General features: G+C 45.3%; 2 protein-coding genes across 2 annotated transcripts in view; one reads left to right on the top strand and one right to left on the bottom strand.

Annotated features, from left to right (window-relative positions):
* Positions 1-655: 655 nt before the first annotated feature.
* Positions 656-24,845, bottom strand: LOC125466264 (kelch-like protein 10). Its single transcript, XM_048560557.2, has 4 exons — positions 24,411-24,845; positions 20,915-21,532; positions 6,640-6,789; positions 656-3,466 (listed from the first exon to the last, which is right to left on the bottom strand). The coding sequence occupies exons 1-4, from the start codon at positions 24,828-24,830 to the stop codon at positions 3,089-3,091; spliced, it is 1,566 nt and encodes a 521-aa protein (XP_048416514.1). The 5' UTR covers positions 24,831-24,845; the 3' UTR covers positions 656-3,088.
* The window catches only part of LOC125466222 (cytosolic 5'-nucleotidase 3-like), a 78,625-nt gene continuing 73,010 nt past the window's right edge, over positions 21,116-26,730 (top strand). The window contains exon 1 of the mRNA XM_059638841.1: positions 21,116-21,744. The gene's annotated coding sequence lies outside the window, so the exon portion shown is untranslated. The remainder of the gene's footprint in view (positions 21,745-26,730) is intronic.

Genomic DNA, 26,730 nt, shown 5'->3' with positions numbered 1-26,730 from the left:
ACGATCAGTATAGGTCAGATTATCAACTTGTTGCAAATTGGGCAGTGTTTGTGCAAGAACAAGAGTGTGTAACCGTGTGTGTCTCACGGAGTTGCAAGATCTATACAATGGGACCACTATTTCCCCCAACTCTAAATCCTTTCCTTAATTGTGATGATCCTTTTGGAAGTTGCTGGTAAGACCAGCTTGAGAACTTGTACTAAATTGCCTTCTTGAATTCAGTGGGATGAAGTACAAGACCAAACTCAAAGGGCAGTTAAAACTCAGCAATGTTGCTGTAGTTCTGGAGCCATACACAAGCCATGCTGCTAGCAGACTAGAATTCCTACACCATGAAATCAAGCTATTTGGCCCATCGAGTCCACACTGACCTTCTGAAGAACATCCCACCTAGACCCACCCCATTTCTGTAATCCCGCATTTCTCATGGTCAGTCCACCTGGCCCATATCTTTGGGACTGTGGGAGGAAAACTGAGCACCTGGAGGAAACCCACACAGACACAGGAAGAACATGAAAATTCCACACAGTCATCCAAAGGTGGTATTGAACAGAAGTACCGGGTGCTGAGAGGCAGCAATGAGCCACTGTGCTGCCCTAAAGAGTATTAATGAACCTTATTTTTTTTAAAAACAACAGAGTAGCTATAGGGTTACTATTGTGGATACGTTTTTTAAAATTCACTAGATGCCATGGTGGGATTTGAGCCTGCTGCCTTTTGATGACTAGTCCAAGAACCTGATTACTGTCATCATAGCCTGTTTTGGTTTTATTTTGCCTTCTAACCTTTGAGGAGTACAAATCACTTTTCAGACTTCAATAACAGTGCGAAAACAAAAGTAAATCATGAAATTTTAAATATTTTTAAATTCAGCTTAAACCATCAGTTGTAAGATCAAAAAAAGGAATATATAATTTGGCTCATTGAACCTGCACTACTAATGGTGCAGATTCATTTTTCTGCTTGCTCCTGTAACACTTATAGATCACCATTCTGTATCTCAGTCTTGAATATATTCCATATACCTAGTGTTCACATTTCTGTGTGGAAGGTAATTTCGAAGACTAAGGATTCTGCTAGAGATGAAATTCTTCCTCAACTCTGGCATAAATGGGACAGCTCTTATTTTTAAATCATGTCCTATAATTCTGGATTTTCCCACAGGAGGAAACACCCTCTCAGCATTCATTACCTCAAGTCCTCTCAGAATTCATTGTTTCAGTAGGGTCAACTCTACAGCTTCTAAACTGCATAATGAGTATATGCCCAACCTGTTTACCATTTCCTAATGAGACAATCTCTTCATTCGTAGAATTAACCTAGTCAACCTTCTATGAAATGTTTTAAATGCAAGTAATACCCTTCTTAAGAAGACCAAAACTGTACAAGTCTCTGAGATTCCATGGAAAAACTTACCTACTTTAAAACTCGATTCCCCTTGCAATAAATGCCAATATGCCATTTCTCTTTTGAATTATTTGACTGATACATTTTTGTGTATCATACAAGGACACCTAGATCCCACAAACTGCAGCATTTGTGGTCTCAATTTAAATCATATTCTGCTTGTCTACTCTTGTCAAAGTGGGTAGCCTCACACCTCTAGAAATGAATCTGAAAATTTCTTTGCATGACTTCTAATCTTTGTAAGCTTTCTTTTAAACTACCATGCTGCTGCAGAGCGGGTGAGAGACATGTGTCGCTGCTTCCAGGCAAGGTCTGTCAATATATACATCAATTGGACATTGGCAAGGCAGCTGCTTATGCAACACTGGGATTGGATGTCCTACACAACAAGAGTTCCTGGCCAATCAAAGTGCCAGCAGCTCTTCCACAGAGCAGGACCATGGAGGATGCAGTGGCTGCTTACAGAAGAATTCTCAGAGAGCTCCCAGACACTGCCTTAGATGAATGGTTTGGAAGGTCTCTCAATCAAAGCGACTGCGCAACAATATACATGCCTCTGCAACCCCTCCCAAAATAGTGAAAGATCCACTTGGGTCACCACTTGGATCCACCAGGTTAATCCCAGCAATGACAAGCCAAGGCCATTCAGAGTCCTGGATGCCCATATAAGGGCCTGAATGGGTGTACAGACAGGTCAACAGTAAGCTTTCCACCTCAGAACTAATTCTAGTGGATGTGAGAAGATGGCAAATGTGACTTAAGTATGGCATTACCCTGACTGATTAAATGCCCTTTTGCTTCCAGCTCACAATCTCGAAGCAGAAGTTTCTGCCATGTATATCTCTTTACTGTACCAGCCGTCCTTTGGCTTCTTCAGTTGATTTTTTTTCCTGGTATTGATAGGTTTTGTGGATTTCCCAAAATTACTCAAGCTCAACTCAGATTGGTGCATTTAGCTGTTGCAAGCTCTCTGGGACTGTCTTCTAGGAATTTTCAACGTTTGTAGTCCACTAAAACTTCATTTTTTTACCAGTATGCTTATGATCATAATCCATCAACTCAATTTGCTCCCATCAATATAGTCCAGTGTCCTGGGAAGATATTACAAAATGCTGGACTTCTTTCGTTATTATATTCATTTCAAGGCATTGATCACTCTTAATGAAGAACTTGCTGATTGCTGTCCTGATGTTTTGTTCCTGAATTTTAATTTAAAATGTAAATTCTATTTCTTTACCCATCTTCAAAATTTCAAGCCACATCACTTCTCCGATACCTTTCACAATGCAAGAGCCCAAATTCCACCTGTCTTCCCTCGCAGCGTGGGACATTGTCCTTGGGGAATCACTTTCTTGACTCTTCTATGTCAGGTGGAGTAGCCAAGAGGTGGGCTCGCTTTTCTTGGTGTATATGCGACGTTAAAGATAATTTGCTGATTGTTGCTTAACCACTGGAACAAAGGTGCCTCTTTTTTTTTCGAAATGATGTTCTTCCCACTGTGTCACAAGGGTCTTTTGAGCTTCGTTGTCACAATAACCAATGAACATATGCAGACCAATCTTCACACTGCTTAAAATTTTATTTAAAAATAAGTTTTCTTTATGGTTATTACACTGTTGATTCTTCAGGAAAATATTTTATTGGTAACAGCAAACGAGTAATCGGGTTTTTAGTGCAGAGATCATACCGCTAAGAGACTGGTAGAGGCAGAGTATTTTATTTGTTCCTCACGGGACAGTAATCCCAGCAGACTGTCTCTGGGCGCTGCATATTCTCTAACGTTAGGTAGTCCTGGCACAACACAGCAACTCAGGGCACTGCGGTAGATGCTCATGTCATGAGCATCGTACCATTCATCTGTCTTCTCATCATAACACTCTACGTTGAACGTCGTCGTGAAACCATTGAAACCGCCCACAACAAACAAGAGATCGTCCACCACCTCAATTCCAAAATTACTCCGCGGATTAAACATAGTGGGTAAAGTGCGCCAGGTGTTGGTGAGTGGGCTGTAAGCTTCAGCACTCCGGAGACGGTTGGCCCCATCAAAGCCTCCAACCTATGGGGAAACGGAAAAGACAGTTGTTCACTCCGACGATAACAGTTCACTCTCTTGTGCTGTGAGAAATATAAATTGAGTGCACTGAAAGAGGATGGAATGAGAAATAATTAGAATCTGTTTGGGGAACGTCTGGTTTTGAGGTGACCGGTGCAGCATTTAAGATTATGAAGAGATATAGAAAAGTTCAAAATTTATGTGTCTTTTCAAAGAATTCACTTTCTTACCATATCTCACCGAAACATTTAATACCTCTTTGAAAGGAGAAAGAAAACACTTCCACAGTGCTGCCCCTAACAATTTGAGCATCGCTCACAACATTTCACAACTATTTATATACCTTTTGAAGTTATTTTATCATTGTGAGGTCGGAAACATGACGGCCCATCTCGGTGCCACAAGATACAGTAAAAGTAATGTAGTAACCAACCAGATCATCTGTCCTAATAGTATTGTTTCAGGAGAATTCTTCTCTTCAACATAGTGCCGTGGGATCTTTTATATTTTAGATACTAAGGGGGCAGATGAGGGGGAACAAGAACAGAAATTGCTGGAGAAGCTCAGCAGGTCTGGCAGCATCTGTGAAGGAAAAAAAGAACGAGTTAACATTTCGGGTCCGGTTCTGAGGAAGGATCATCGGACCCGAAACGTTAACTCTTGTTTTCTCCTTTACAGATGCTGCCAGACCTGCTGAGCTTTTTCAACAACGTTGTCTATGTTCCTGATTTACAGCATCCGCAGTTCTTTCGGTTTTTATTCGGCAGATGAGGGGTGACTCCCTTCGTTCTTTCATGTGAAAACACTCTCGGTGCAGTACTAAAGTTTAGAGAGGATTTGAAGAAAAACGTTTTCCGGAATTTGGAATGCATTGCCTGGGACGGGAGTAAAGGCTGGAAACCTCAACTTTTAAGAAGGATATGGATGAGCACTTACTGTCGTAATAATCAAGGCTATGGACCAAGTACTGGAAAATGTGGGATTGATAGATAGGTCGGTATAGATTTGATGGGCCAAAGGGCCTCTTCTGTCCTGTATGACTGTGCCTATATAAAGTATCATTGCTCAAGTGTCTGGAGTGGGGTTTGAACCCACAATCTTCTGATTTGAGTGCTACCTCCTGAGAAAAGGCTGACAGCTGAAAAGTAAGAGGATGCAAGGACAGGTGGAAAGGGCTGGGAAATCTGATTAAACTAGAAAGCTGCTCTTGAAGAGCTAGCAGTAGGGTGGGTTTAATGTCCTATGTTGTAATTTCTGTTTCTGTGATAGGCAAAGATGGGTAAGCAGAGTCAAGATTGATCACAAAAGATGTGGGCTTGTTCAGCTGACCTTGCATCCACTTGTTATCAGTACTTTTAAAGCGAATCATTGTATTTAGAATTACATGTATTCTTTTTCATTCATTCACAAGACATGAGCATTGCTGGCTAGGCCAGTATTTATAACTCATCCCTCACTGGGTTAAGTGCTCACCACATTGCTATGGGTTTGCAGTCAGATATAGATCAGGTTAAAGACGGCAGTTAGCTTCCTTAAAGGACATCAGTGAATAAGATGGATCACCAGTTGGTATTCTGGAATGAATGGTATAAATTGATCAATTGGAAGCCTGGCTAACTTAGTGATGGTGGGTAATAGTTGAAAAGTACCTTTGGTGATGGGGGAGAACAACCATTTGGTTGTGCATGAAAGCATGAGTAATGAGGAACATACAGAAGGTGCTTTGCATTTATCCCTTTGGTATTCTTCATGGTTAGTTGGGCTAAAGGTTCATTCCAGACTGTCGAATTCTAGTTTGGTTAGTGCTGATAGCTTATTTTTTAAAAACAGCTCTACTCTTCACTAGAGAAAAAAAAACACAATCTCTCCCTCTCTCTCTTGCTCTCTCTCATTTCATCCTGCTGTCGTTGCTGAACTGGTGAACAGCTAACACTGGGGTTTCATAGAATACAGAGAATTGGCCCTCTGAATTCAACTTAATTCAATTGTTAATTCACTGTCGTCTTCACTTGCCATGTCCCCATGCCTGAGAGCAAGATCAGAAGTTTGGGGTCAGGGAGCTGTCTCTGGCCACAAGTACATCCATCCCTACTTCCCTCTTCTGCCTTTGGCTGTTGGTCTTAATCTGTAAACTTCATCCTACATTCTTTCCTTTAAACTACTCTTCTTGCCGTTGAAACCTTCTCAAACCAGCTTTTTGAACTGTTCTTTGAACAGTTCTTCTGTCAAATTCAGCTTAATGCCCAGGCCATCTCAGAAGTATTTTAGAAAGCACAGTCATCGCTCCTGCTATCATATCACTACAACATCCAGATTTTTAGCCTTCATCATGTGTCTTCAATGCTGCCAGTATTTTTTGTTACACCCATCTGCTTGGACGCTAGGGACTAGGAATGAACATTAGCATCTGTTCTTGAGGAAATTTATAAGACAAGTGTCTGAGGTTCCTTTTGCCTGAAAATTCTTTTACTAAGGAGTGCCTCTGATGAAATGCGGAGAAGACAGAACAAATTGGATTAAAGAATAAACAAAGCATTTGAATAAGTTTCCAAGTAATTCCACCAATTTTGTTTTATTTGAATGTTTATTCTGTATGACATGCTGCTGACCTATTTATTCTCATGTCCTTGTTCACCTCCCTTTGATTTCCTGAGACTCTGCAGTAGTATTTGACTGAATGGTGAGGGTGTTTAAACCTAAGATTTGCATGACTTGGCAAGAAGGAAACTGAAGGAACTGCTGACTTATCCTCCCTGAAGGCAGTGCTAGAGGCACAGCCTCTTGGACTGAATTCTGGTTGTACAGAAGTTCCTAGGAGCAAGATGAGGTGGTCTAACAACTCAATGTCCCATACTGGCTTTATTCCCCAGTGTCCACTTCAGACTTCCATTCTCCTCCAATAAATGGCTCCACTTTCTCAACCTCTGCAACTCTATGAGTCTCTGAGATGGTGCACATTTCTTTATGTTGCAGATGACTGTGTCCTCAATCATCTTGCCACTTTAAATCTCGAAATTAGTCTCTCCCCTAGCCACATTTACGCCACATCAGATGTCTCCTTTAAACCCTACTTGATCAAACTAATGTTTCCCCAAATTCTAACACTGAGCTGAGAAACTCCTTGGGATGTTTTGCAATATTAAAGGTTTTCTATAATTGCAAGCTGTATCACTTACTGCGTATACGCATTCACCATAAGCTATAACGCCAACGCCGCTACGCCTGCTCCTCATGGGTGCTATGGTCGTCCATTGGTTAGTTTCAGGAGTGTAGAATTCGGCTGTGAACAAGCACTCATTACCATTGAATCCTCCGCAAATGTAAACCTGAGGTGAAGAGGAAAGCACAGCTAGATAGCCGTGAGCGGGAAGGATTGTCTTAAAGAGAGATGTGGCACACCAGGCATTGTTTAAACAGGAGATGGTGAAGCTAGATTGAACCTTGGTGTGCCACACTTTTAATTAGAGCTTATCGTTGAAAGCTGAAGGTTAAGGGCACATAATAAAACTTTTATAATAATGTAGGGACTCAATGATTGTACTTGAATTTTTATTTAAAAAACAGGGTAGGGAAAACAGAAGAGCTATCTGTATGTGGTAGCATGTTTCCATTGAACCCAGGTATAAACCATTAATTATCATAACTGATATTTAAGTAACTTGTAGTTACTTAAAAATATTGGGGTGTTTAAATATGCCCAGTAATCATTAAAACTATTTTGTTATAGACCCCACTACAGTCATCCTCAGCATCTGTGCTAATTTCTAGGTGGTTGGCTATGTCTAGACTTCAGCAGGCTGCAGTTAAATAGTCAAGTTGTGACTGTACAGGAGTTCTAATCAGGTCTTTTTTTTGAGGGGAGGGATCAGTGAATGTTGATACTCCTTTCCCTCAGATCCTTAAATAGGTGAGGGTAAAGTCTCAGGATAGATGCATGCGCTCTGGCAGATGATTCATTCTGGAGCAGGTTCTCTGAAATGGGGAATTGTAGAGTTTGTGGAGAGTGGTTCAATGATATTTTTTCATTCCATTCTGTCTTAACTTCTTGTCCCTTTAGGACCACCCTTTAGCCGATCTACTCACAGTAAAAGCTGAACTTTAGCTGCAGAAATTTACCTGTTTACTGGAGACTTGTGCACTGATGAAACTTGCAGTACAGAAATACCAATGGGGGCCACTTTACTGAGAGAACTTAGTGATGGATGAACTCATGGTTATCTCCAATCCTTAACATACTGCATTACTGAGAGTGCGTTAGGTGGACAGTTGACGTTCCAGTAGATACCCGATGGAAAGAATTCAAACTCTTCAAGTTAATAGAGAAAATAGCTTGATGGGTCATTACTGTAGCAGTCAACCTTGCTGATTAGAAAGCCACCAAGTGTATTCCCCTGCCCCAACCCAGTTCAGTTAACCATGAATTTTGATCCCAAGATTAAGAGGAAAGTATAGCCAGGTCCATCTCCTAATCTCTCGCTGATTCCTCCTGTTGAAAATTTTTGGAACAGGAGAAACCCATTCAGCAACCCCCAACATGCTGACCCAAAGACATCCATATGCCATTTTTAATTCCATCGTAATGCGCATGGCTCACTGCTCCACAGCTTACAGTGCTTAAGGTGCAGATCCAGGTAATTTTTGAAAGAGTTTAGGGTCTCTGCCTCCACTACCAACTCAGGCAGTGAATTCCAGACACCCACCTCTCTGTGTAAAAAAAATGTTTCCCTCATGTCCCCTCTAATCCTTCTGCAATTTAGCTTGAATCTATGACCCTAGTTTTTGAATTCTCTGCTAAAGGAAACAGGTTCCTCCTGTCTATTTTTACCTCTACAATTTTGTATATCTCAATTATGTCACCCCTCAGTTTTTACTTTTCTAGGCGGAACAACACCGATCTCTCACACTGAGATCTGTCACTTCCTCTGCCCCTCTCAGTACACTCCCATTTATTGTCTATTCCCATTTACTGTTTGACCTCCTTAAGTGCATAAACTCACACTTATTAGAGATGAACTCCATCTGCCACTTTCCTACCTCCTCCACCAACACATCTGTATCATTTTGGACCTTACAGCTATCATCTACACTATCCACTGCACAGCCAAGTTTTGTGGCATCTGCAGATTCCACCGTTGTTCTCCCCCACCACCACCCAACAACCAATTCAACTCCAAATCGTCAATGTATGAAACAAACAGCAGGGGTCCCAACACTGAGCCCTGAGGAACACAACTTGAAACAGCTTTCCATTTGCAAGGCAGTCATCGACCACGACCCTTTATTTCCTGTTCCTAAGCCAACTTTGGATTCGATTCAACCTGTTACCCCGTGTCCCACAGATGTTTTCTATTTTGACTGGCCTGCCATGTGAAATCTTGTCAAATCACTTATTAAAAGTTAGGTTAAGACTGGTCTGTACCTAAACTGAATCAACCACTTAGCTCAGTATTATTTCCATTCCCTTTGTGTGAAGAAGTATTTCCAAACGTTACTCCTTGACAATAAAGTGTGAGGCTGGATGAACACAGCAGGCCAAGCAGCATCTCAGGAGCACAAAAGCTGACGTTTCGGGCCTAGACCCTTCATCAAGAGGGGGATGGGGTGAGGGAACTGGAATAAATAGGGAGAGAGGGGGAGAGGGACCAAAGATGGAGAGAAAAGAAGATAGGTGGAGAGTAGAGTATAGGTGGGGAGGTAGGTGGGGATAGGTCAGTCAGGGAAGATGGACAGGTCGAGGAGGTGGGATGAGGATAGTAGGTAGGAAATGGAGGTGCAGCTTGGGGTGGGAGGAAGGGATGGGTGAGAGGAAGAACAGGTTAGGGACACAGAGACAGGCTGGGCTGGTTTTGGGATGCAGTGGGGGGAGGGGAAGAGCTGGGCTGGTTGTGTGGTGCAGTGGGGGGAGGGGACGAACTGGGCTGGTTTTGGGATGCGGTGGGGGAAGGGGAGATTTTGAAGCTGGTGAAGTCCACATTGATACCATTGGGCTGCAGGGTTCCCAGGCGGAATATGAGTTGCTGCTCCTGCAACCTTCGGGTGGCATCATTGTGGCACTGCAGGAGGCCCATGATGGACATGTCATCTAAAGAATGGGAGGGGGAGTTGAAATGGTTCGCGACTGGGAGGTGCAGTTGTTTACTGCGAACCGAACGGAGGTGTTCTGCAAAGCGGTCCCCAAGCCTCCGCTTGGTTTCCCCAATGTAGAGGAAGCCACACCGGATACAATGGATATACAATGAATAACCCCTATCCCAGGCCCCAAGATGACTTTCCATATTAAGCAGAGGTTCACCTGCACATCTGCCAATGTGGTATATTGTATCCGTTGCAGGAACAGCAACTCATATTCCGCTTGGGAACCCTGCAGCCCAATGGTATCAATGTGGACTTCACCAGCTTCAAAATCTCCCCTTCCCCCACTGCATCCCAAAACCAGCCCAGTTCGTCCCCTCCCCCCACTGCATCCCAAAACCAGCCCAGCCTGTCTCTGCCTCCCTAACCTGTTCTTCCTCTCACCCATCCCTTCCTCCCACCCCAAGCCGCATCTCCATTTCCTACCTACTAACCTCATCCCACCTCCTCGACCTGTCCATCTTCCCTGACTGACCTATCCCCACCTACCTCCCCACCTATACTCTACTCTCCACCTATCTTCTTTTCTCTCCATCTTTGGTCTGCCTCCCCCTCTCTCCCTATTTATTCCAGAACCCTCACCCCATTCCCCTCTCTGATAAAGGGTCTAGGCCCGAAATGTCAGCTTTTGTGCTCCTGAGATGCTGCTTGGCCTGCTGTGTTCATCCAGCTTCACACTTTATTATCTTGGATTCTCCAGCATCTGCAGTTCCCATTATCACTGGTACAATTACTCCTTGGCAGCCCAGTTATGTTCTTAAGCCTTTAGTCCTGGACTCTCCCACCAGAGGGAAGTTTCTCTCTGTCCTTGCTATCAATCTGTTTAATTTTCTTAAACACCTCAATCAGTTTAAATCTCAAAGTGCTAGAAAGCATTGAGCTTAAACTGAGCCCTCAGTGATAAAACTTTGGAACTCCCACTTGGATTTCTGGATCTACAACGTGCTCTATTTTTCTGTATTCTGGCTGCACTGAAATGTTATACTGAAGAAGGAAAATTAGCTGGACCAGGGGTGTGGGTAACAGTAGGAGGGTGCGACTACTTAGATATTCTTTCAAACAGCCAGAATACACATGGGCTGAATGGCTGCCTCTGCTACATCACAAGATCATGCGGTCACTAACTTTAGTCAGACTTTGAAGGTATTTGTTAAGAATTTCTGGTTATTTATTTGATAATAAGTTTTGAATTGGTTGCTGCTTTAATAATTTAATGCCCAGTTTGTCATCTACCACTTATTCTGCATTTGTTCCCTTTTCCCTTCTGCAGGCTGTAACTTACATTAAGGCACATCTTACATCAGATATCAAAGCCCCCACCACACCTTGCCCAAGTTCCCATCCTTTAGGTTTGGATCCAGGAAGTGTCAGATGGCTGACATCACAACAGTTTCTAATTCCATTGTCCCACCATATTCTCATGCACACTCGCACACACATACAGTAGCAAGTGTCAGGAAGAACCTGGACCAGTATTTCCCTCATTCTCCCAGTCCACTTATGCCAAAACTAATTGTAAACCCACACAGTTATCCTGACCAATATCAAACCAAAGATAAGACAAGGTTTTGGACTGTGTAATTATATAAGGCCCAGTGTCACACCAGGCACTGCATTTAGCACTAAAGGGTTTCCAACTTGTGTTTTTAGAAAACTTTTAAATTAAATAAAAATGAATGCTACTGTGGGTTCAGAATGAGAACAGAAGCTTTATTGAAGCAGCAAGTATAGAATTTGGCTTATTGAGGATTCATCTCCAAAGCCCCGTTACTGTATTCCTACATTCATTCTATCTACCAGTAAGTACCTAAAGTACCTATTATTCTTGGTACTTATCTCAAATTTCTACTCAACTCTGAGACAAAGTGGGGCGGGGGGGGGGGGGGGGGGGGTGGTGGTTGTCCATGCAGGGCAGGCAGTGCTGGACAGGTGATTTATACTAAAGGCAATGGTGTTACAAACATACACATTAGGAAAAGTAGGCCATTGAGCCCCTCAAGGCTAATCTGCCATTCTATAAGACCATGACTAATCTGTTTGTATTTTGAATCCCATATTTCCATCTACCTTGGAACCTCTGATTCCCTGCCTAACAAAAATGTATCTACCTTGATCTCAAAAATATTCAATGACTCCATGCCATCACCTTGTGAGGCAGCAATTTCCAAAGTCAACCTCAGCAAGAAAAAGAATTATTTTCTTTGTCCCTGGTTCTAGACTCACTCCCAAGAGGAAACATCGTTTCCAGCCTATCATGTTATTCGATATTTGTTCAACAATGGGAAAGTTGGAGAATCTCAGCTAAAACTTTTCTAATCCCATCTCTGGAGATGGTTAATATTCTATTGGGGAAAGGTTCAAAATGTAATGTGGGTTTTGGTTGGTTACAGTCCAACATTGTGTTGTTTTTAGGTAATTTCTGGGTCTGTAGATTGCGAAAGGAACAGATATGGCTTTTTGTAGGGTGTGTGTTCTTCCTGTCAGATGTGGGAGATGAGGGAAAATTTGAATGTTTAAAGTTTTTGAGAAGGTTTGTAGCTCAGGCTGTGGATGATGTTGTAGACATGCTCGCCGAGCTGGTGGGTTTGGTTGCATATATTTTGTCACCCCACTAGGTAATGTCATCAGTGTGCCTCTGGTGAAGCATCGGTGTTCTGTCCTGCTTGTTATTTATACACCTCAGTTTGTCTTCAAAAGAAATGGATACCCAGAAAGTACAATCTGCCATTACCTCCAAGACAGACCACAACAGGAAGACACAACACGACCAGACTCATTAATCACCCTACCGTACATCAGAGACATTTCAGAAAAAAACCACAAGACTACTCAGACCCCTAGTTATCAGGGTAGCCCACAAATCAACAACCACCCTACAATAGCTAATGACGAACATAAAGGATCCCATACTCAGAAACAGCAAAACCAGTATATACAAAATACCATACAAGGACTGTGAGAAACATTACGTAGACCAGACTGGAAGAAGACTGACAATATGGATACACCAACACCAACGAACCACCAAGAGACCAATTCTCACTTGTCTCGTACACATGGACAAAGAGGTTCACGAATTCGACTGGGACAACACATCCATAATTGCACAAGTCAAACAGAGACATGCCAGGGAATTCCTGGAGGCCCAGTATTCCAACTAGAACCCCATCAACAAACACATTCAGACCCTGTGTACAAGCCACTGAGAAACAGAACCAGAAGCGTTACCAAACATCCCGACAAACTGAGGCATATAAATAACAAGCAGGACAGAACACAGACGCTTCATCATGTTACCGAGCAGGGTGACAAAACATTTACAAACAAACCAACTAGCTTTGGCGAGCATATCTATAACCTCAGAATTTGAATGCACCTGGAGACTATGCAGGAAATGTGTCTGCCAGTGAATCCTATGGGACCACATGGATCAGTTGGACCGGCAGTTAGAGGCAATGAGGGGTTTACAACAGCAAGGCGGTGCAATAGGTGGCAGTTTCAAGACGGTGGATACACTGCAGATACAGTCAGGTAAATGGTTGACTGCCAGGAATGGGAGAGGTAGTCAGGTAGTGCAGGACTCTCCTGTGGCTATTCCCATCTCAAACAATTATACCACTTTCAATACTGTAGGGGGAATGGCCTCTCAGGGGAGTATAGTACTGACAGCCAAGTTTCTGATAATGTCACCAGGTGAATTATAATGAGTAGTATATCAGGTTCCAAGCGATTGATTGTTATAGGGGTAATAAAATTTGAGGCTGGATGAACACAGCAGGCCCAGCAGCATCTCAGGAGCACAAAAGCTGACGTTTCGGGCCTAGACCCTTCATCAGAGAGCTCTCTGATGAAGGGTCTAGGCGCGAAACGTCAGCTTTTGTGCTCCTGAGATGCTGCTGGGCCTGCTGTGTTCATCCAGCCTCACATTTTATTATCTTGGATTCTCCAGCATCTGCAGTTCCCATTATCACTGATTGTAATAGGGGACTGTCTAGTCTGGAGCAGAGACAGACATTTATGTTGTCATGAGCGAGATAACAGAGTGGTGTACTAGCTCCCTGGGGCTAGGATCAGGGATGTTTCAGAGAGGGTAAAGAATATGCTGAAAGGAGAGAATGATCAGCAGGAGTTTGTAGTGCATGTTGGTACCACTGACGTAGGTAAGGAAACGGATGAAGTTCTGCAGTTAGACTATATGAAACTAGGTAGGAGGTTAAAAAGTAGGTTCTCAAGGACTACTACCAGTGCCAAGAGCTAGTGAGAATAGGAATAGGAGGATAGAGCAGGTGAATATGTGGCAAAGGTTCACATCTTTGCACCACTGGAATTTCTTCAGGGGTAGAAATGACCTGTATAAGAGGGACGGGTTCCACCTGAATTGGAAGGGGACAAATATCCAATATCAGGGATAGACAGAGCTGGCAGTTTATGTTGCAGGATGCAGAGGCTATAGGAAGAATAGAAAGGGAGAAAAGGAGGGGGGAGTGGAGTGGGGAGGCATAACATTACAGCTGTACTTAGGGAGGATAATCCTGGGAGGGTAGATATTCCTGGGAAGTCATCCATTGAAGTTATTTGGGTGGGACTGAGAAATAAAAAAGGAATGATTACCTTGTTAGATTGTACTACAGGCCCCCACAATAGTCAGCAGGAAATTGAGAAGCAAATATGTAAGGAGATCTCAGATATCTGTAAGAATAATAGGATTGTAACGGTAGGGGATTTTAACTTCCCAAACATAGACTGAGACAGTCACAGTGTTAAGGGCTTGGATAGGGAAGAATAGTTCAGTGTGTATAAGAATATTTTTCTTTTCAATGTGTGGATGCACCTACTAGAGAAGGAGCAATACTTGACTTTCTGTTGGGAAATAAGGCATAGCAAGTGACTGATGAATCAGTAGGGGAACACTTAAGGTCAAGAGATGATAATTCTACTAGATTTAAAATAGTTATGAAAGGGTCGACCTGATCAAAACGTTAAAGTTCTAAATTGGAGTGAGGCCAATTTTGACAGTATTAGACAGGATTGGGAGAGGCTATTTGCTGGTAAAGTGGGAAGCCTTTAAAAATGAGATAATGAGAGGTCAGCAACAATGCGTTCCTGTTAGTGTGAAGGGCAAGGCTGGTAGATGTAGGGAATGCTGGATAATTTAGAGAAATTTAGCCTCTGGTCAGGCGAAAGGAGGCATTTATAAGGTATATACAGCTGGGATCAAGTGAACCCCTTGAAAAGTAGAGGGGCAATAGGAGTGCACTTAACAGGGAAATCGGGAGGGCAAAAAGGGGTCATGAGAAAGCTTTGACAGATGGGGTTACGAAGAATGCAGAGGGATTCTATAAGTATACTTTAAGGACAAATAAGCAGCAAGAGAGAGAATAGGGCCCCCGAAAGATCAATATGGCCAGCCATGTGTGGAACCACAGGAGATCGGTGAGGTACTAAACAAATATTTTGTGTCAGTATTTACTGTGGAGAAGGACATGGAAGCTAGGGAACTCAGAGAAATAAATAGTGATGTCTTGAGAAGAGTTTGTATTCTAGAAGAGGAGTGCTGGCGGTCTTAAAATGCAAAAAGGTACAAATAAATCCCAGGAACCTGATCAGGATCAAGTTCCCAGAACATAGAACATAGAAAAGTATAGCACAGTACAGGCCAACGAGTTTTGAGAAGATTTGTAGCTCAGGTTGAGGTTCTGGATGTGAGTTTGCTCGCTGAGCTGGAAGGTTAGTTTTCAGACGTTTTGTCACCATTCTAGGTAACATCATCAGTGAGCCTCTGACAAAGGCCTACCTAACCTACATTCCCCTCAATTCACTGCTTTCCATGTGCATGTTCAGCAGTCGCTTAAATGTCACTAATGACTCCCCTTCCACGACTACCACTGGCAAAGTATTCCATGCGCTCACAGAAGTTTGTGGGAAGTTAGAGAAGGGATGGCTGGGCCCCTTACTGAGATATTTGTATCATCGACAACTCTGATGAGATGCCAGAAGACTGGAGGTTGGCTGATGTGGTGCCATTATTTAAGAAAGGTGTAAGAAAAAGCCAGGGAACTATAGACTGATGAGCCTTACTTCAGTGCTGGTTAGTTGTTAGAGGGGATTCTTAGGGACAAGATTTACTTGCATTTGGAAAGGCAAGGACTGATTCTAGATTGAGAAAGTAGCATTGTGCACGGGAAATTGCGTCTCAGTAACTTGATTGGGTTTTTAGTAGACCAGACAAAGAAGATTAATGAAGTGGTAGATGTTGTCTGTATGGACTTCAAAGCATTTGACGAGGTTCCGAATGGTAAACTAGTTGGTATCCGGGAGGAGCTAGCCATTTCAATACAAAATTGGCTTGAAGGTAGGAGGCAGAGGGTGGTGGTGGTGGAGGGTTGTTTTTCTCACTAGAGCCCTGTGACCAGTGGTGTACCACGAAGATCAGTGCTGGGTCCACTGCTTTTTGTCATTGATGTGAATGATTTGAATGTGAATAGAGGAGGTATAGTTGTAAGTTTGCAGATGACACCAAAGTAGGTGGTGTAGTGGACAGTGAAGAAGATTATCTCAGAGTATAACAGGATCTTGACCCAATGGGCCGAGGAGTGGTAGATGGAGTTTAATTTAAATAAATGTGCGCATTGCATTTTGGTAAGGCAAACCAGGACAGGACTTATTGGGTTAATGGTAGAGCCCTGGGAGTGTTGCTGAAATAAGAGACCTAGGGGTGCAGGTGCATAGTTCCTTGAAAGTGGAGTCACAGATGGACAGGGTGGTGAAGAAGGCATTTGGCATGTATGCCTTCATTGGTCAGTGCATTGGGTTTAGGAGTTGGAATGTCATGTTGTGGCTGTACAGGACATTGGTGAGGCCACTTATAGAATACTGCGCACAATCCTGGTCACCATTCTTAGGAAGGATATTGCTAATCTTGAGAGAGTGTAGGAAAGATATCCAAGAATGTTGCTGGGACTGGAGGGTTTCAGCTGTAAGGAGAGGCTGAATAGGCTGGGGCTATTTTTCTGTGGAATCTCAGCGGCTGAGGAGTGACCCTGTAGATGTTTATAAAATCGTGATGTGCATGGATAGGTTGAATAGCCAAGGTCTTTTTCCCTAGGGGAGTAAGTCCAAAACTAGAGGGCATAAGTTTAAAGGGAAAGATTTAAAAAGAACGTAAGGGTAAATTTTTCACACAGAGGCAGTGCTTGAATGGAACGAGCTGCTAGAAAAGGTGGTGGAGGTGTGTACAATTACAACATTTAAAAGGCATCTGGATGGGTATATGAATAAGAAGGTTTGAGAGGGATATGGGCCAAGTGCTGGAAAATGGAAATAGGTCAGAATGGGATGTCCAGGCGGCATGGATGAGTTCGACCAAAGGGTCTGTTTCCATGCTGTATGACTGTTACGAATGAAGACTAAATGGGCCATTGAGTATGGCTGCTGCTCAGTTGACAGCTAACTGCTGCAGCTATGTTGGCAACATGGGTTCTTGATTGTAGTGCAATGATTTTAACCCCCACCTTTCATAGAGAAGATTCCCTATAGTGCAGGGAGAGGCAATTCAGCCCATTGAATCTTTGCTGACCCTCTGAAGATCATCCCATCCAATCCCCATAATCCCACATTTAACATGGCCAACCCACCTAACTTGCACATCTTTGGACTGTGAGAGGAAACCAGAGCACTCAGTGGAAACCCACACAGACATGGGGAGAATGTGCAAACTCCACACAGACAATTGCCTGAGGGTGGAATCGAACCTGAGTACCTGGTGCTGTGTGGCAGCATTGCTAACCACTAAACTACCATGCTACTACTTCCTGATGAAAAATCAGGCAGCAAGTGAATAGGGATAGGTCACAATTGTTGGGAGTACTTTTGGATCATTGTTTCTGTAAATAATCCTTAATATTTGCAGAGTGAAGTCTGGTGATAGGGTCAGGATGTCAATCATACAAATGACACACTTTGTGGGAATATGGCTATGTGATTTTAATTAAAATCACACTAGGGATAATCGTAGCCTTATGCCAGGAATTGAAACAGGAAAAGGGTGATATTCTTGTCTAAATCTCGGATCTGGGTTCACACCCAGCCAAAGGACCAAAGACACCTTAGTTTGTTGAGCCCCAGGCTTGTACAAAATGAGTTTTAGCAATCTCGAACTAATTCCATTGGCTTCGAGGTTATGTCTGGATATGATGACATATGGATAATGTCAATGACAGTGAAAAACACAGGGAATTGTATCCTGCTTAGCCTGGGTGGGTTTATAAACTGCCAGAATGCCTGAAGAGGGGTGTTTCACTTCTCAGCTCTAATGTTATCATCCATTCGAGTACAAAACAAAACTGCCATTCATGAAATACCAGCTAAACCTCACCACCTGTGACCTTGCATATGATTCTTGAGCTGGCAGAGAAGATAAACTGTTTGACTTGAACAGAATGCTATTTTTCCAGTGCCCTAAAAACTTTTGACGCTGGGAATGGTCTGATTCCATTATGTCAGCTATCCTCAGATATCGCACCTCGGTGACCATACACAAACCCAGAGAGGCTGTCTTGGGGAGTGGCACAAAGTGGGCAAGATCAAATCAGCTGCTTATTGCATTGTCAATGGAAATAAAGAGGAGATAGCTAGGAGGCAGATGATCCAGTTTTGCAACACCATCTGGAGATAAAATTTTAGGCCTTGACCTGGAGAGAGGCAGTGTCTGATGTAGACTTCTGTCACCAAGCCATTTTCACATACAAGGACCAGAATCCTGAAACTAGATAATGTTCCCCTGAGATTAGGACAGAATAGGGTTGGAATATCCTTCTGACGTAAGTGATAGTGAGACCTGGGATATTTCAGGCGAATATCAGATTGTGGCAGGGGTGGCCAATTACAGATGATTCGTGTCCACATTCCTGACTTTCTGCCAATACAGAAACTGAGGCAGGAATGAAACTTTATCCTGGCAATAATTTATAATTGACTAGGTGGTTAAAAATAATATTCAGCCAACATTGGTAAGTACTGCAGATTGAAAAGTCATCCACATTGAATCAGGAGGGAAAGGATATGTGTGATAGTGTCACTACCTTTGGGCTAGAAGTTCAACTCCACCAGCCACAGTGTTGTGTGATAGCTTGTCCTGGCAGGTTGATGAACAATTTTAGGACCCGGAAGGTGAGCTCACATGACACATTAGTAGTGTTACTTCCTTTGAGTTGGAAGGTCCAGGTTCTGTGGCAGGACCTGTGCCAAAAATGTGTCAATTCTGGGTTGATTCAGCATCTAGTGCAGGAGGCCACTTGGCCCACTGTGACCACGATGGCCCTTTATCTGTTTAGGTGACTCCCCACATGTAGGAATTTGGTTTTGAAGGTGGGTCATTGGACGTGAAATGTTAACTCTGATTCTCTCTCCACAGATGCTGTCAGGCCTGCTGAGTTTCTCCAGCAATTTCTGTTTTAGTTTCAGATTTTGGTTATTTTGCAGAACGGGTGGTAGTGTCCTTACCTCAGGGCCAGAAGAGGCCCGGGTTCAGGTCCTATCTGCTCCAGAGGTGTGTCACAATAGGCTGGATTAAAAAGAATATATAAACTGGGAGGGGCAATGTATTTTGACCCATTCCCTGGTGCTGCCCAAGACCCTGAAACCAGAGGCTCCCAGGTTTGAGCTATGTCATCGAACAAGCAGCACCTTGGTATTCATTGGGTGGAAATGTAATGGAGGGCCCTTTCGTTTTCTGTGCCCCAGACAGTGTGAACTGTCCTGCAGCCCTCAGCACCCCCACTCACCGCATCATCATCCCAGGCTCCTAGCCCTATTTCCATCTGCCAGCCCCATCCCTGCCCCGATCCCGCACCCCCATCTACAGTCCCATCCCTGTCCCTCAACCCTATGTGCATCCCCATCCACCAGTTGCATCATTATCCCCAGCCCAAGCCATTAGCCACATCTCTGCCCACATCGCCATCATCATTCCTGCCCCAACACTCTCTATGCCCCCCCAACTCTCATCCCAGCCCCAACTGCAACCCCATCCCAACCCCTTATCCTCATTCACATCCCATCCCCTTCCCCATCCTCATCCCCATCTCCAATTCCAGCCCCATCTCCATGTTCCTAGCAGTTCCCTATCCCCCGGGTGCCCCACCCAAACCCAGCTGTTCCCCATCACCCTCCCCCATCCCCAGCTGTTCCCCAACACCCTCCCCCACCCTCAGCTGTTCCCCAACACCCTCCCCCACCTGTTCCCCAACACCCTCCCCCACCCCTACCTGTTCCCCAACACCCTCCCCCACCCCCAACTGTTCCCCAACACCCTCCCCCACCCCCAGCTGTTCCCCAACACCCTCCCTGTCCCCCACCCCCAGCTGTTCCCCAACACCCTCCTCCACCCTCAGCTATTCCCATCACGGCCCCAACCCCAGCTATTCCCCAACACCCTCCCCCATCCCCACCTGTTCCCCAACACCCTCCTCCACCCCCAGCTGTTCCCATCATGCCCCCAACCCCAGTGGTTCCCCAACACCCTCCCCCATCCCCAGCGGTTCCCCATCTGCCCCCCCCATCCCCAGTGTTCCCCATCTGCACCCCCAACCCCAGTGGTTCCCCATGAGACCCGCCAACCCTGGCTGTTCCCCATCCAGCCCCCCATCCCCAGCTGTTCCCCATCCGCTCCCCATCGCCAGTGGTTTCCCATCCCCAATGGTTCCCCATCCGCCCCCCCCATCGCCAGTGGATTCCCCATCCGCCCCCATCCCCAATGGTTCCCCATCCGCCCTCCCCATTCCCAGTGGTTCCCCATCTGCTCCCCCATCCCCAGTGGTTTCCCATCCGCGCCCCCCCCCATCCCCAGTGGTTCCCCATCCGCGCCCCCATGCCCAGTGGTTCCCCATCCGCCCTCCCCATCCCCAGCGGTTCCCCATCTGCCCCCCCATCCCCAGTGGTTCCCCATCTGCACCCCCAACCCCAGTGGTTCCCCATGAGACCCGCCAACCCTGGCTGTTCCCCATCCAGCCCCCCATCCCCAGCTGTTCCCCATCCGCTCCCCATCGCCAGTGGTTTCCCATCCCCAATGGTTCCCCATCCGCCCCCCCCATCGCCAGTGGATTCCCCATCCGCCCCCATCCCCAATGGTTCCCCATCCGCCCTCCCCATTCCCAGTGGTTCCCCATCTGCTCCCCCATCCCCAGTGGTTCCCCATCTACGCCCCCCCCCCATCCCCAGTGGTTCCCCATCTGCTCCCGAATCCCCAGTGGTTCCCCATCCGCCCCCCCATCCCCAGTGGTTCCCCATCCACGCCCCCCCCCATGCCGTGCCCGGTGGTACCTTGCCGTGGAGGGTGGTAGCGCTGGCATCGCTCCGCTGTTCGTGCATGGGGGCGATGAGCGTCCACTGGTTGGTCTCGGGCTCGTACCGCTCGGCGGTGTTGAGGCGGACGTAGCCATCGAAGCCGCCCATGGCGTAGATGAAGCTGTCGAGCACGGTGACGCTGACATAGCAGCGGCGGGAGTGCATGGGGGCGACCTGCTGCCACGTCTTCTTGACCGGGTCGAAGCGCTTGACGCTGTTGAAATAGTCGACGCTGTCGAAGCCGCCGATGATGTAGACGAAGCCGTTCAGGTAGGCGGCTCCGTGATATGCCCGGGGGCTCTCCTCCTCACACGTTACATTGACCCAGCGGTCCGCCCGGGCGTCGTAAGCCTCGATAGCGTTGGTGGGACTGCCCCCACTCCAGCCGCCGATGGCGAACAGGATGGAGTACGGCAGCCGGGGTCTGGTCAGCGGGTTTCGGAAATCCGAGTTGGACGGTCCGTTCATGTTTAGGTCGTACATGGCCTTCAGCGCGTTAATGATGATGGGCTTACAGTCATCGTTATCCTTCACATAATCGTTGTTCTTCACGTTATTCATGAAATACTCGGCGTTCATCAGAGCCAGCCTGACCTGCCAGGGAGGGACGGCTGGTCAGAAACGATCAGAACCGCCGCCGTTCACCCAAATCAACCCACCGCGCCCTGGACGGCGCCACATAAATGCACGCTAACAGACATTGCTGGGCAGACTTCAGCGGTTTCTGCTTTGTTTTCGGCCTGGCAGCGTCCGCCGGAGGAGAAACGCGGTTAACGTTTCGGGGAAGTGCAAAGGAGATGTGAGGGGTAAGTGATTTTTAACAGAGACCGGGAGCGGCGTGGGACGCGCTGTGCTGATGCAGGCACCTTAAGGGTGTTTAAGCGGCTTTGAGATGAGCACATCAATATCAAGGAATGGAGGGGTCATGGACCAAGGGCAGGCAAAAGGCAATTAATTTCATTTGGCATCATGTTCAGTACAACATTGTGGGCTGAAGGGCCCGTTCCTGTGCTGCACAGTTCCATGTTCCATGAGTCTGGTGACCCTTCTTCAGAGCTCAGGGGCCTGGTCTTTAAACTCAAAATATGAACTTTGTTTTTATTCATTGGGGCTGGGGGGGGGGGGGGGGGGTGGAGGTGGTGATGGCCTCGTGGTACTATCGCTGGACTTAATTTAGAGACCCAGTTAATCTGGGGACCTGATCTCCACCATGGTAGATAGTGAAATTCGAAGTCAATTAAAAAAAAACCTGTAGTTAAGAATCTAACGGTGACCGCTGCCAATTGTTGGGAAAACCCATCTGGTTCACTAATGCCCTTCAGGGAAGGAAACTGCCATCCTCGTGACTCCAGACCCACAGCAATGTGGTTAACTCTTAACTGCCCTCTGGGTAATTAGGGTTGGGCAATAGATGCAGCCTGGCCAGCGATGACCCCATCCCATGGATGATTAAGGGATGTGGGCTTTGTGGACTAGGGTGTCTTTTGTTGCCCATGGGGCAGTTAAGAGACAACACCATTGCTGTGGGCCTGGAGTCACATGTATGCTACACTAAGTGAGGACAGCAGACTTCCTTCCCTGAAGGGCATCAGTGAACCAGATGGGTTTTTTCTGACAATCAACGATAGCTTCAGCAACTTCCTTTCTGTCTTTGCAGATGCTGGCAGACCTGCCAAGGTTTCCAGCGCTTTGTCTGTGTTTCAGATCACCAGCATCGTTGGTTCTTTTTCTTTTAGTGCCACATAAATGAATTGAGATGGCTCCCAGAGTCACACGTACCAGTCAGCCTGGACCAAAGCCTTTAATCTTGGGCTTTTTTGCTGATCCCATACACCGGCCAGCGGAGGGAGGTGGGGGGCGTGGGGGTTGGGGTGGTCAGCAACGTTAGTTTGAACCATGTAACAGACCTCATTGTCCCTGAACTCTCCCACAAAGCGGGTGGCTAAAACCAGTTCCAGCTCGTTTCTCCATGGTCCCTGCAGGAAAGTACATCTCAGGCCTGGCGGCGGGGTGGTGGGGGAGGGGAAATGGTGGTGAGGAGGTTGAGATAACCTGCTCAGCTTCCCCCAAACATTTACCCATCCAGAGAATTGTGAGTCTTTGGAATTACCTTCCTCAAAAAGAAGTGGATGCAGGTTTTTTTTAAGGTGAAGGTAGATGGATTCTTGATGACCAAGGGGATGAAAGATTATCAGGGATGTGCATCAATGTTAAGTTGAGGTTAAAATCAGAACAACCATGATCTCATTGAACAGTGGAGTAGGCTTGAAGGGCCGAATTGCCTATTCTTGTTCCTTGCCTACAAGCTCAGACCGAAGGAATGACCATGGGTCGGGGGCTGGGTGCGATAGGGTTAGTGGAAACAAGCCTGACACCATTGTGCAGTGGGTGGGGGAACAGTGAAATAAGTGGCAAGGCAGATCCAAGCTTTAGGTCAGTTCATGGCTGGGATGGAGATTTAAATAATAAAGGTGAAATCACAGCTGTTGCTTGTGTTCACAGGAGTGGAATTGATGGGTTCTTGGAAAAGCTTACTAGAAATACAGTTACTGGGATTGGATAATGAGGGACAGAGGCTCAATGGGAAAAGACACGCTCTCAGGTACTTCCACCAATGAACACTGAAGGGTTGGAATCCTTGCATAAGCCTGCAGTCTGTGTGTAACAAGGAACGTTTTACACAGAATCCATTGTGATATAACCTACAACTATAGTGGTAGTGCCTGCGGCAACTCAGTATCACGGGCTGGACCAAAATAAAACTGAACTGTCTTGCACTTTTAAGTGGTATCAAAATTGACTGATGTGACTTCTGTAAAAATTTATCAGTAAAACACATGTTGAGAAAAATGTATGATAAGGAGATTCTTCTACTCATTTATCATCAATCTGCAGAGATTTAATTCAAAGACTTGGAGTCACAAAATACTATGAAGTCGTCAATAGGCTCCAGCTCCAATAATCACCATTTAAGAATAGATTGCTCCCAGTGGTGAATTCTTCATCCACTCAGCACCAGGTACTTCCTCATGAGGAAGACAGCAATTTATCCCAGAAAGAGGACTCCATTAACCTTCTCCAATGGGGAATGAATGGCTCTGTGCCTTCATAGGGGAAGGCCAAGATAGCAAACATAAAATAACAATATTTTGTTTTTAAACACCACAAAATCTTGAAGTTAAATGTTAATTTTGTGTTGTTTATTACCCATGTATTTCAGCCAAATGCTTTCCCATTTATTGCCGAGTTGATGGCAGCTTTCTGTAGTGGACCAGTGTTTACCCAATTGGTCCCATTATAAGGCTGATAGAACCAATGCAGGTGAACAGGGATACTCCCAGTTGTGACAAGTCTCAAGCTCAGGTGTAAAGTGAAGGGGCAACATGCTAATCCATAGTTCCCACCAGTCTGAAATTAACAACAAAAATGTTTAACTGATATGAATGAAAGATACATCTAGCTCCTAATGTACCTTGGGCAGCAGTATGACAATGCACTTTTTCCTGATGTCTGGGTCTTGGGCAATCCACTTGAGAATGGCATCAAATACTACATCTTCTTGTTTCACATTCAACTCATCCTTCTCAATGATGTCTCTGAGCTCAAAGGCTGACAGCTCTAGGAACTCCTCACTCACCTTCACTATCTCCTCAAAATGGTGCAGGATATACATGTAGGCTTTGTGTCGGAGCTCTGGGCAGAAGTAGTAGTCTGCAAATTTGCAGATCCCGATGCAGTTTTCAAGGCATAACTGAGATTCAAGGAATTCACAACAAGCTCTGACAATTCCCAGGACATTGAACTGGTCTGCAGCAGCCAGGAGTCTCTCAACATTTTCCACAGTGACTGGGACTGTCCGTGTATATGCATATTCTATGATGAGCTTCATCATGTCAGGGGATACCCCTGGAATGTTGTACACTTTCTTTTCTATGCTGTTCCAACCGCTAGTAAATAGAGCCCTGCACAGCAAAGGACACAGAAAGCTTAGGAAAATAAGAGCACACTTCTACCTAACTATTCTATCTGTCTCATCTTGCACCTGCTCTCTAGTTATTCCGCTGAGGGCGCTTTGGCATCAGTACATTTGAAATAAAAATAGGCTGAGATATAAACTTAATCCTACAAGAGAATTTAATTCCAAAATAAGCTTCAAATGATGTACCCTGCTCAGGCATCATTTGATTGCGATCCTTTCTTTTACTGAATAACTTCAGTTGTAATTCCATTTTCTCCCATTTTCTTGATGGTGCATAGTCCTATCAGCACCAACTGTTCTCTGTTACTGCAACTGCATTACTGCATCTACAAGATGCACTGCAGTAACTCATCAAAACTCCTTAGATAAGTATCTTCTGAGTTTATGACCTCTCCCACTGAAAAGAACAATGGCAGCAGATATGTGGGAACACCACCCCCTACGAGTTCCCCTCCACACCATCCTGACATGGAAACATACTGCGGTTCCTTCAGTATTGCTCAGTCAAAATCCTAGAACTCCCTTCCTAACAGTATTGTGGGTGTCCATGTATTCCGAGGATTGCAGTGGTTCAGAAAGGCAGTTCACCAGGACAAGGAAATTAAGATGGGCAATAAATATTGGCTCAGCTGACAGTGTCGTGTCAAATGTATTAATAGAAAAGAACAAGTTGCATTTAGTGGTGTCCAAAAGCCCTTTAGAGGGACATTGTCAAGTGAGTGGCACAATGGCTTAATGGTTAGCAAGACCAGGGACACAGGTTTGATTCCACCCCTGGGTAGCTGTCTCTGTGGGATGTGCGGTTTAGGTGGGTTGGGGGTCATGCTAAATTGCCTATAGTGTCCAGGGACGATAAAGTTAGTTGTGGGAAAGGCAGGGTTAGGGAATAGGGAAGGGGGCTGGGTTTGTACTCTTCAGACGGTTGGTGCAGACTTCTGCACTGTAGGCATTCTGTGATGATACAACATTGTCATGGAGACCCATGAAAATATTAAAGCTGGATCAATGACGGAGGCCACAAATGCAGTAATAGGCTATTCAGCCCATTGAATCTGCTGTGTCCACTCAATGAGATCATGGCTGGTCATTTTTGAGGAAGATCGTAAAGGAATAAAGAAAGGCTTTGAGAGGGAATTCCAGAACATAGTACCCTGGGCAGCTGAAGGCACGACCATTAGCGGTAGTCCAAAGAAATTAAAACAAAATATGGAGCAGCGTCAATGGAGAGAAAGACAGAATTAATGTTTCAGATTTTGATTAAAGATCATGAACCTGAAATGTTAACTGCGCATTTCCCTGCATATGCTGACTGAGCTTCTGAACACTTCCACAACGTTCTGTCTTTATTTCAGATTTCCAGCAGTTGCAGTGTTTTTGCAATTCTCTTCGCGGGTTGAGAGAAGACAGGGTACGGGAAAGGCCAGGATGGGAGGAATGCAGATTTCTCCGCTGGCTGTAGGGTGGCAATACCTTCCGGGGATAAGAGACAGCAAGGCCCGTTTGGAAAGGTGTGAATAGAAAGATTCCAGTTTCAAACCGAGTATGGGGCAGCGATTATTGGATGCTGGGTAAATGCCGGGTTATCAATTGGCGCTGAGCGGGCTGCTGACCGGGGATAGTCGATATTCTGGCGTAGTTTTGGAGAATATGGCCTGGGTAAAGAAATAGCGGGTCGATGCTTTTAAGGATAAGAGAGGTGGCAGTGTAGCATCGAGTAGAAAACGTTGCAGGGGATTCTGTGGTTAGGACCAGAGAGCCACAATGTTGCAGAGAGTTTTAGCGATATCCTACTCTCATTGGCTTAGGAAGGAAT

The sequence above is a fragment of the Stegostoma tigrinum genome, chromosome 31 (assembly GCF_030684315.1).
Source record: "Stegostoma tigrinum isolate sSteTig4 chromosome 31, sSteTig4.hap1, whole genome shotgun sequence".
Taxonomy (NCBI): Eukaryota; Metazoa; Chordata; class Chondrichthyes; order Orectolobiformes; family Stegostomatidae; genus Stegostoma; species Stegostoma tigrinum.
Note: the sequence above shows the minus strand (reverse complement) of the source record. Positions and strands in the feature narration are given on the sequence as shown.

What these genes read in the sequence shown, in the direction of transcription:
- LOC125466264 (XM_048560557.2), bottom strand. Translation starts at nt 24,830, where the DNA reads ATGATGAAGCTCATCATAGAATATGCATATACACGGACAGTCCCAGTC. An exon ending in TTGTCATACTGCTGCCCAAG is followed by an intron (nt 21,533 to 24,410) that starts GTACATTAGGAG and finishes CCTCCCTGGCAG; the next exon opens with GTCAGGCTGGCTCTGATGAA. An exon ending in CTACCACCCTCCACGGCAAG is followed by an intron (nt 6,790 to 20,914) that starts GTACCACCGGGC and finishes TCTTCACCTCAG; the next exon opens with GTTTACATTTGCGGAGGATT.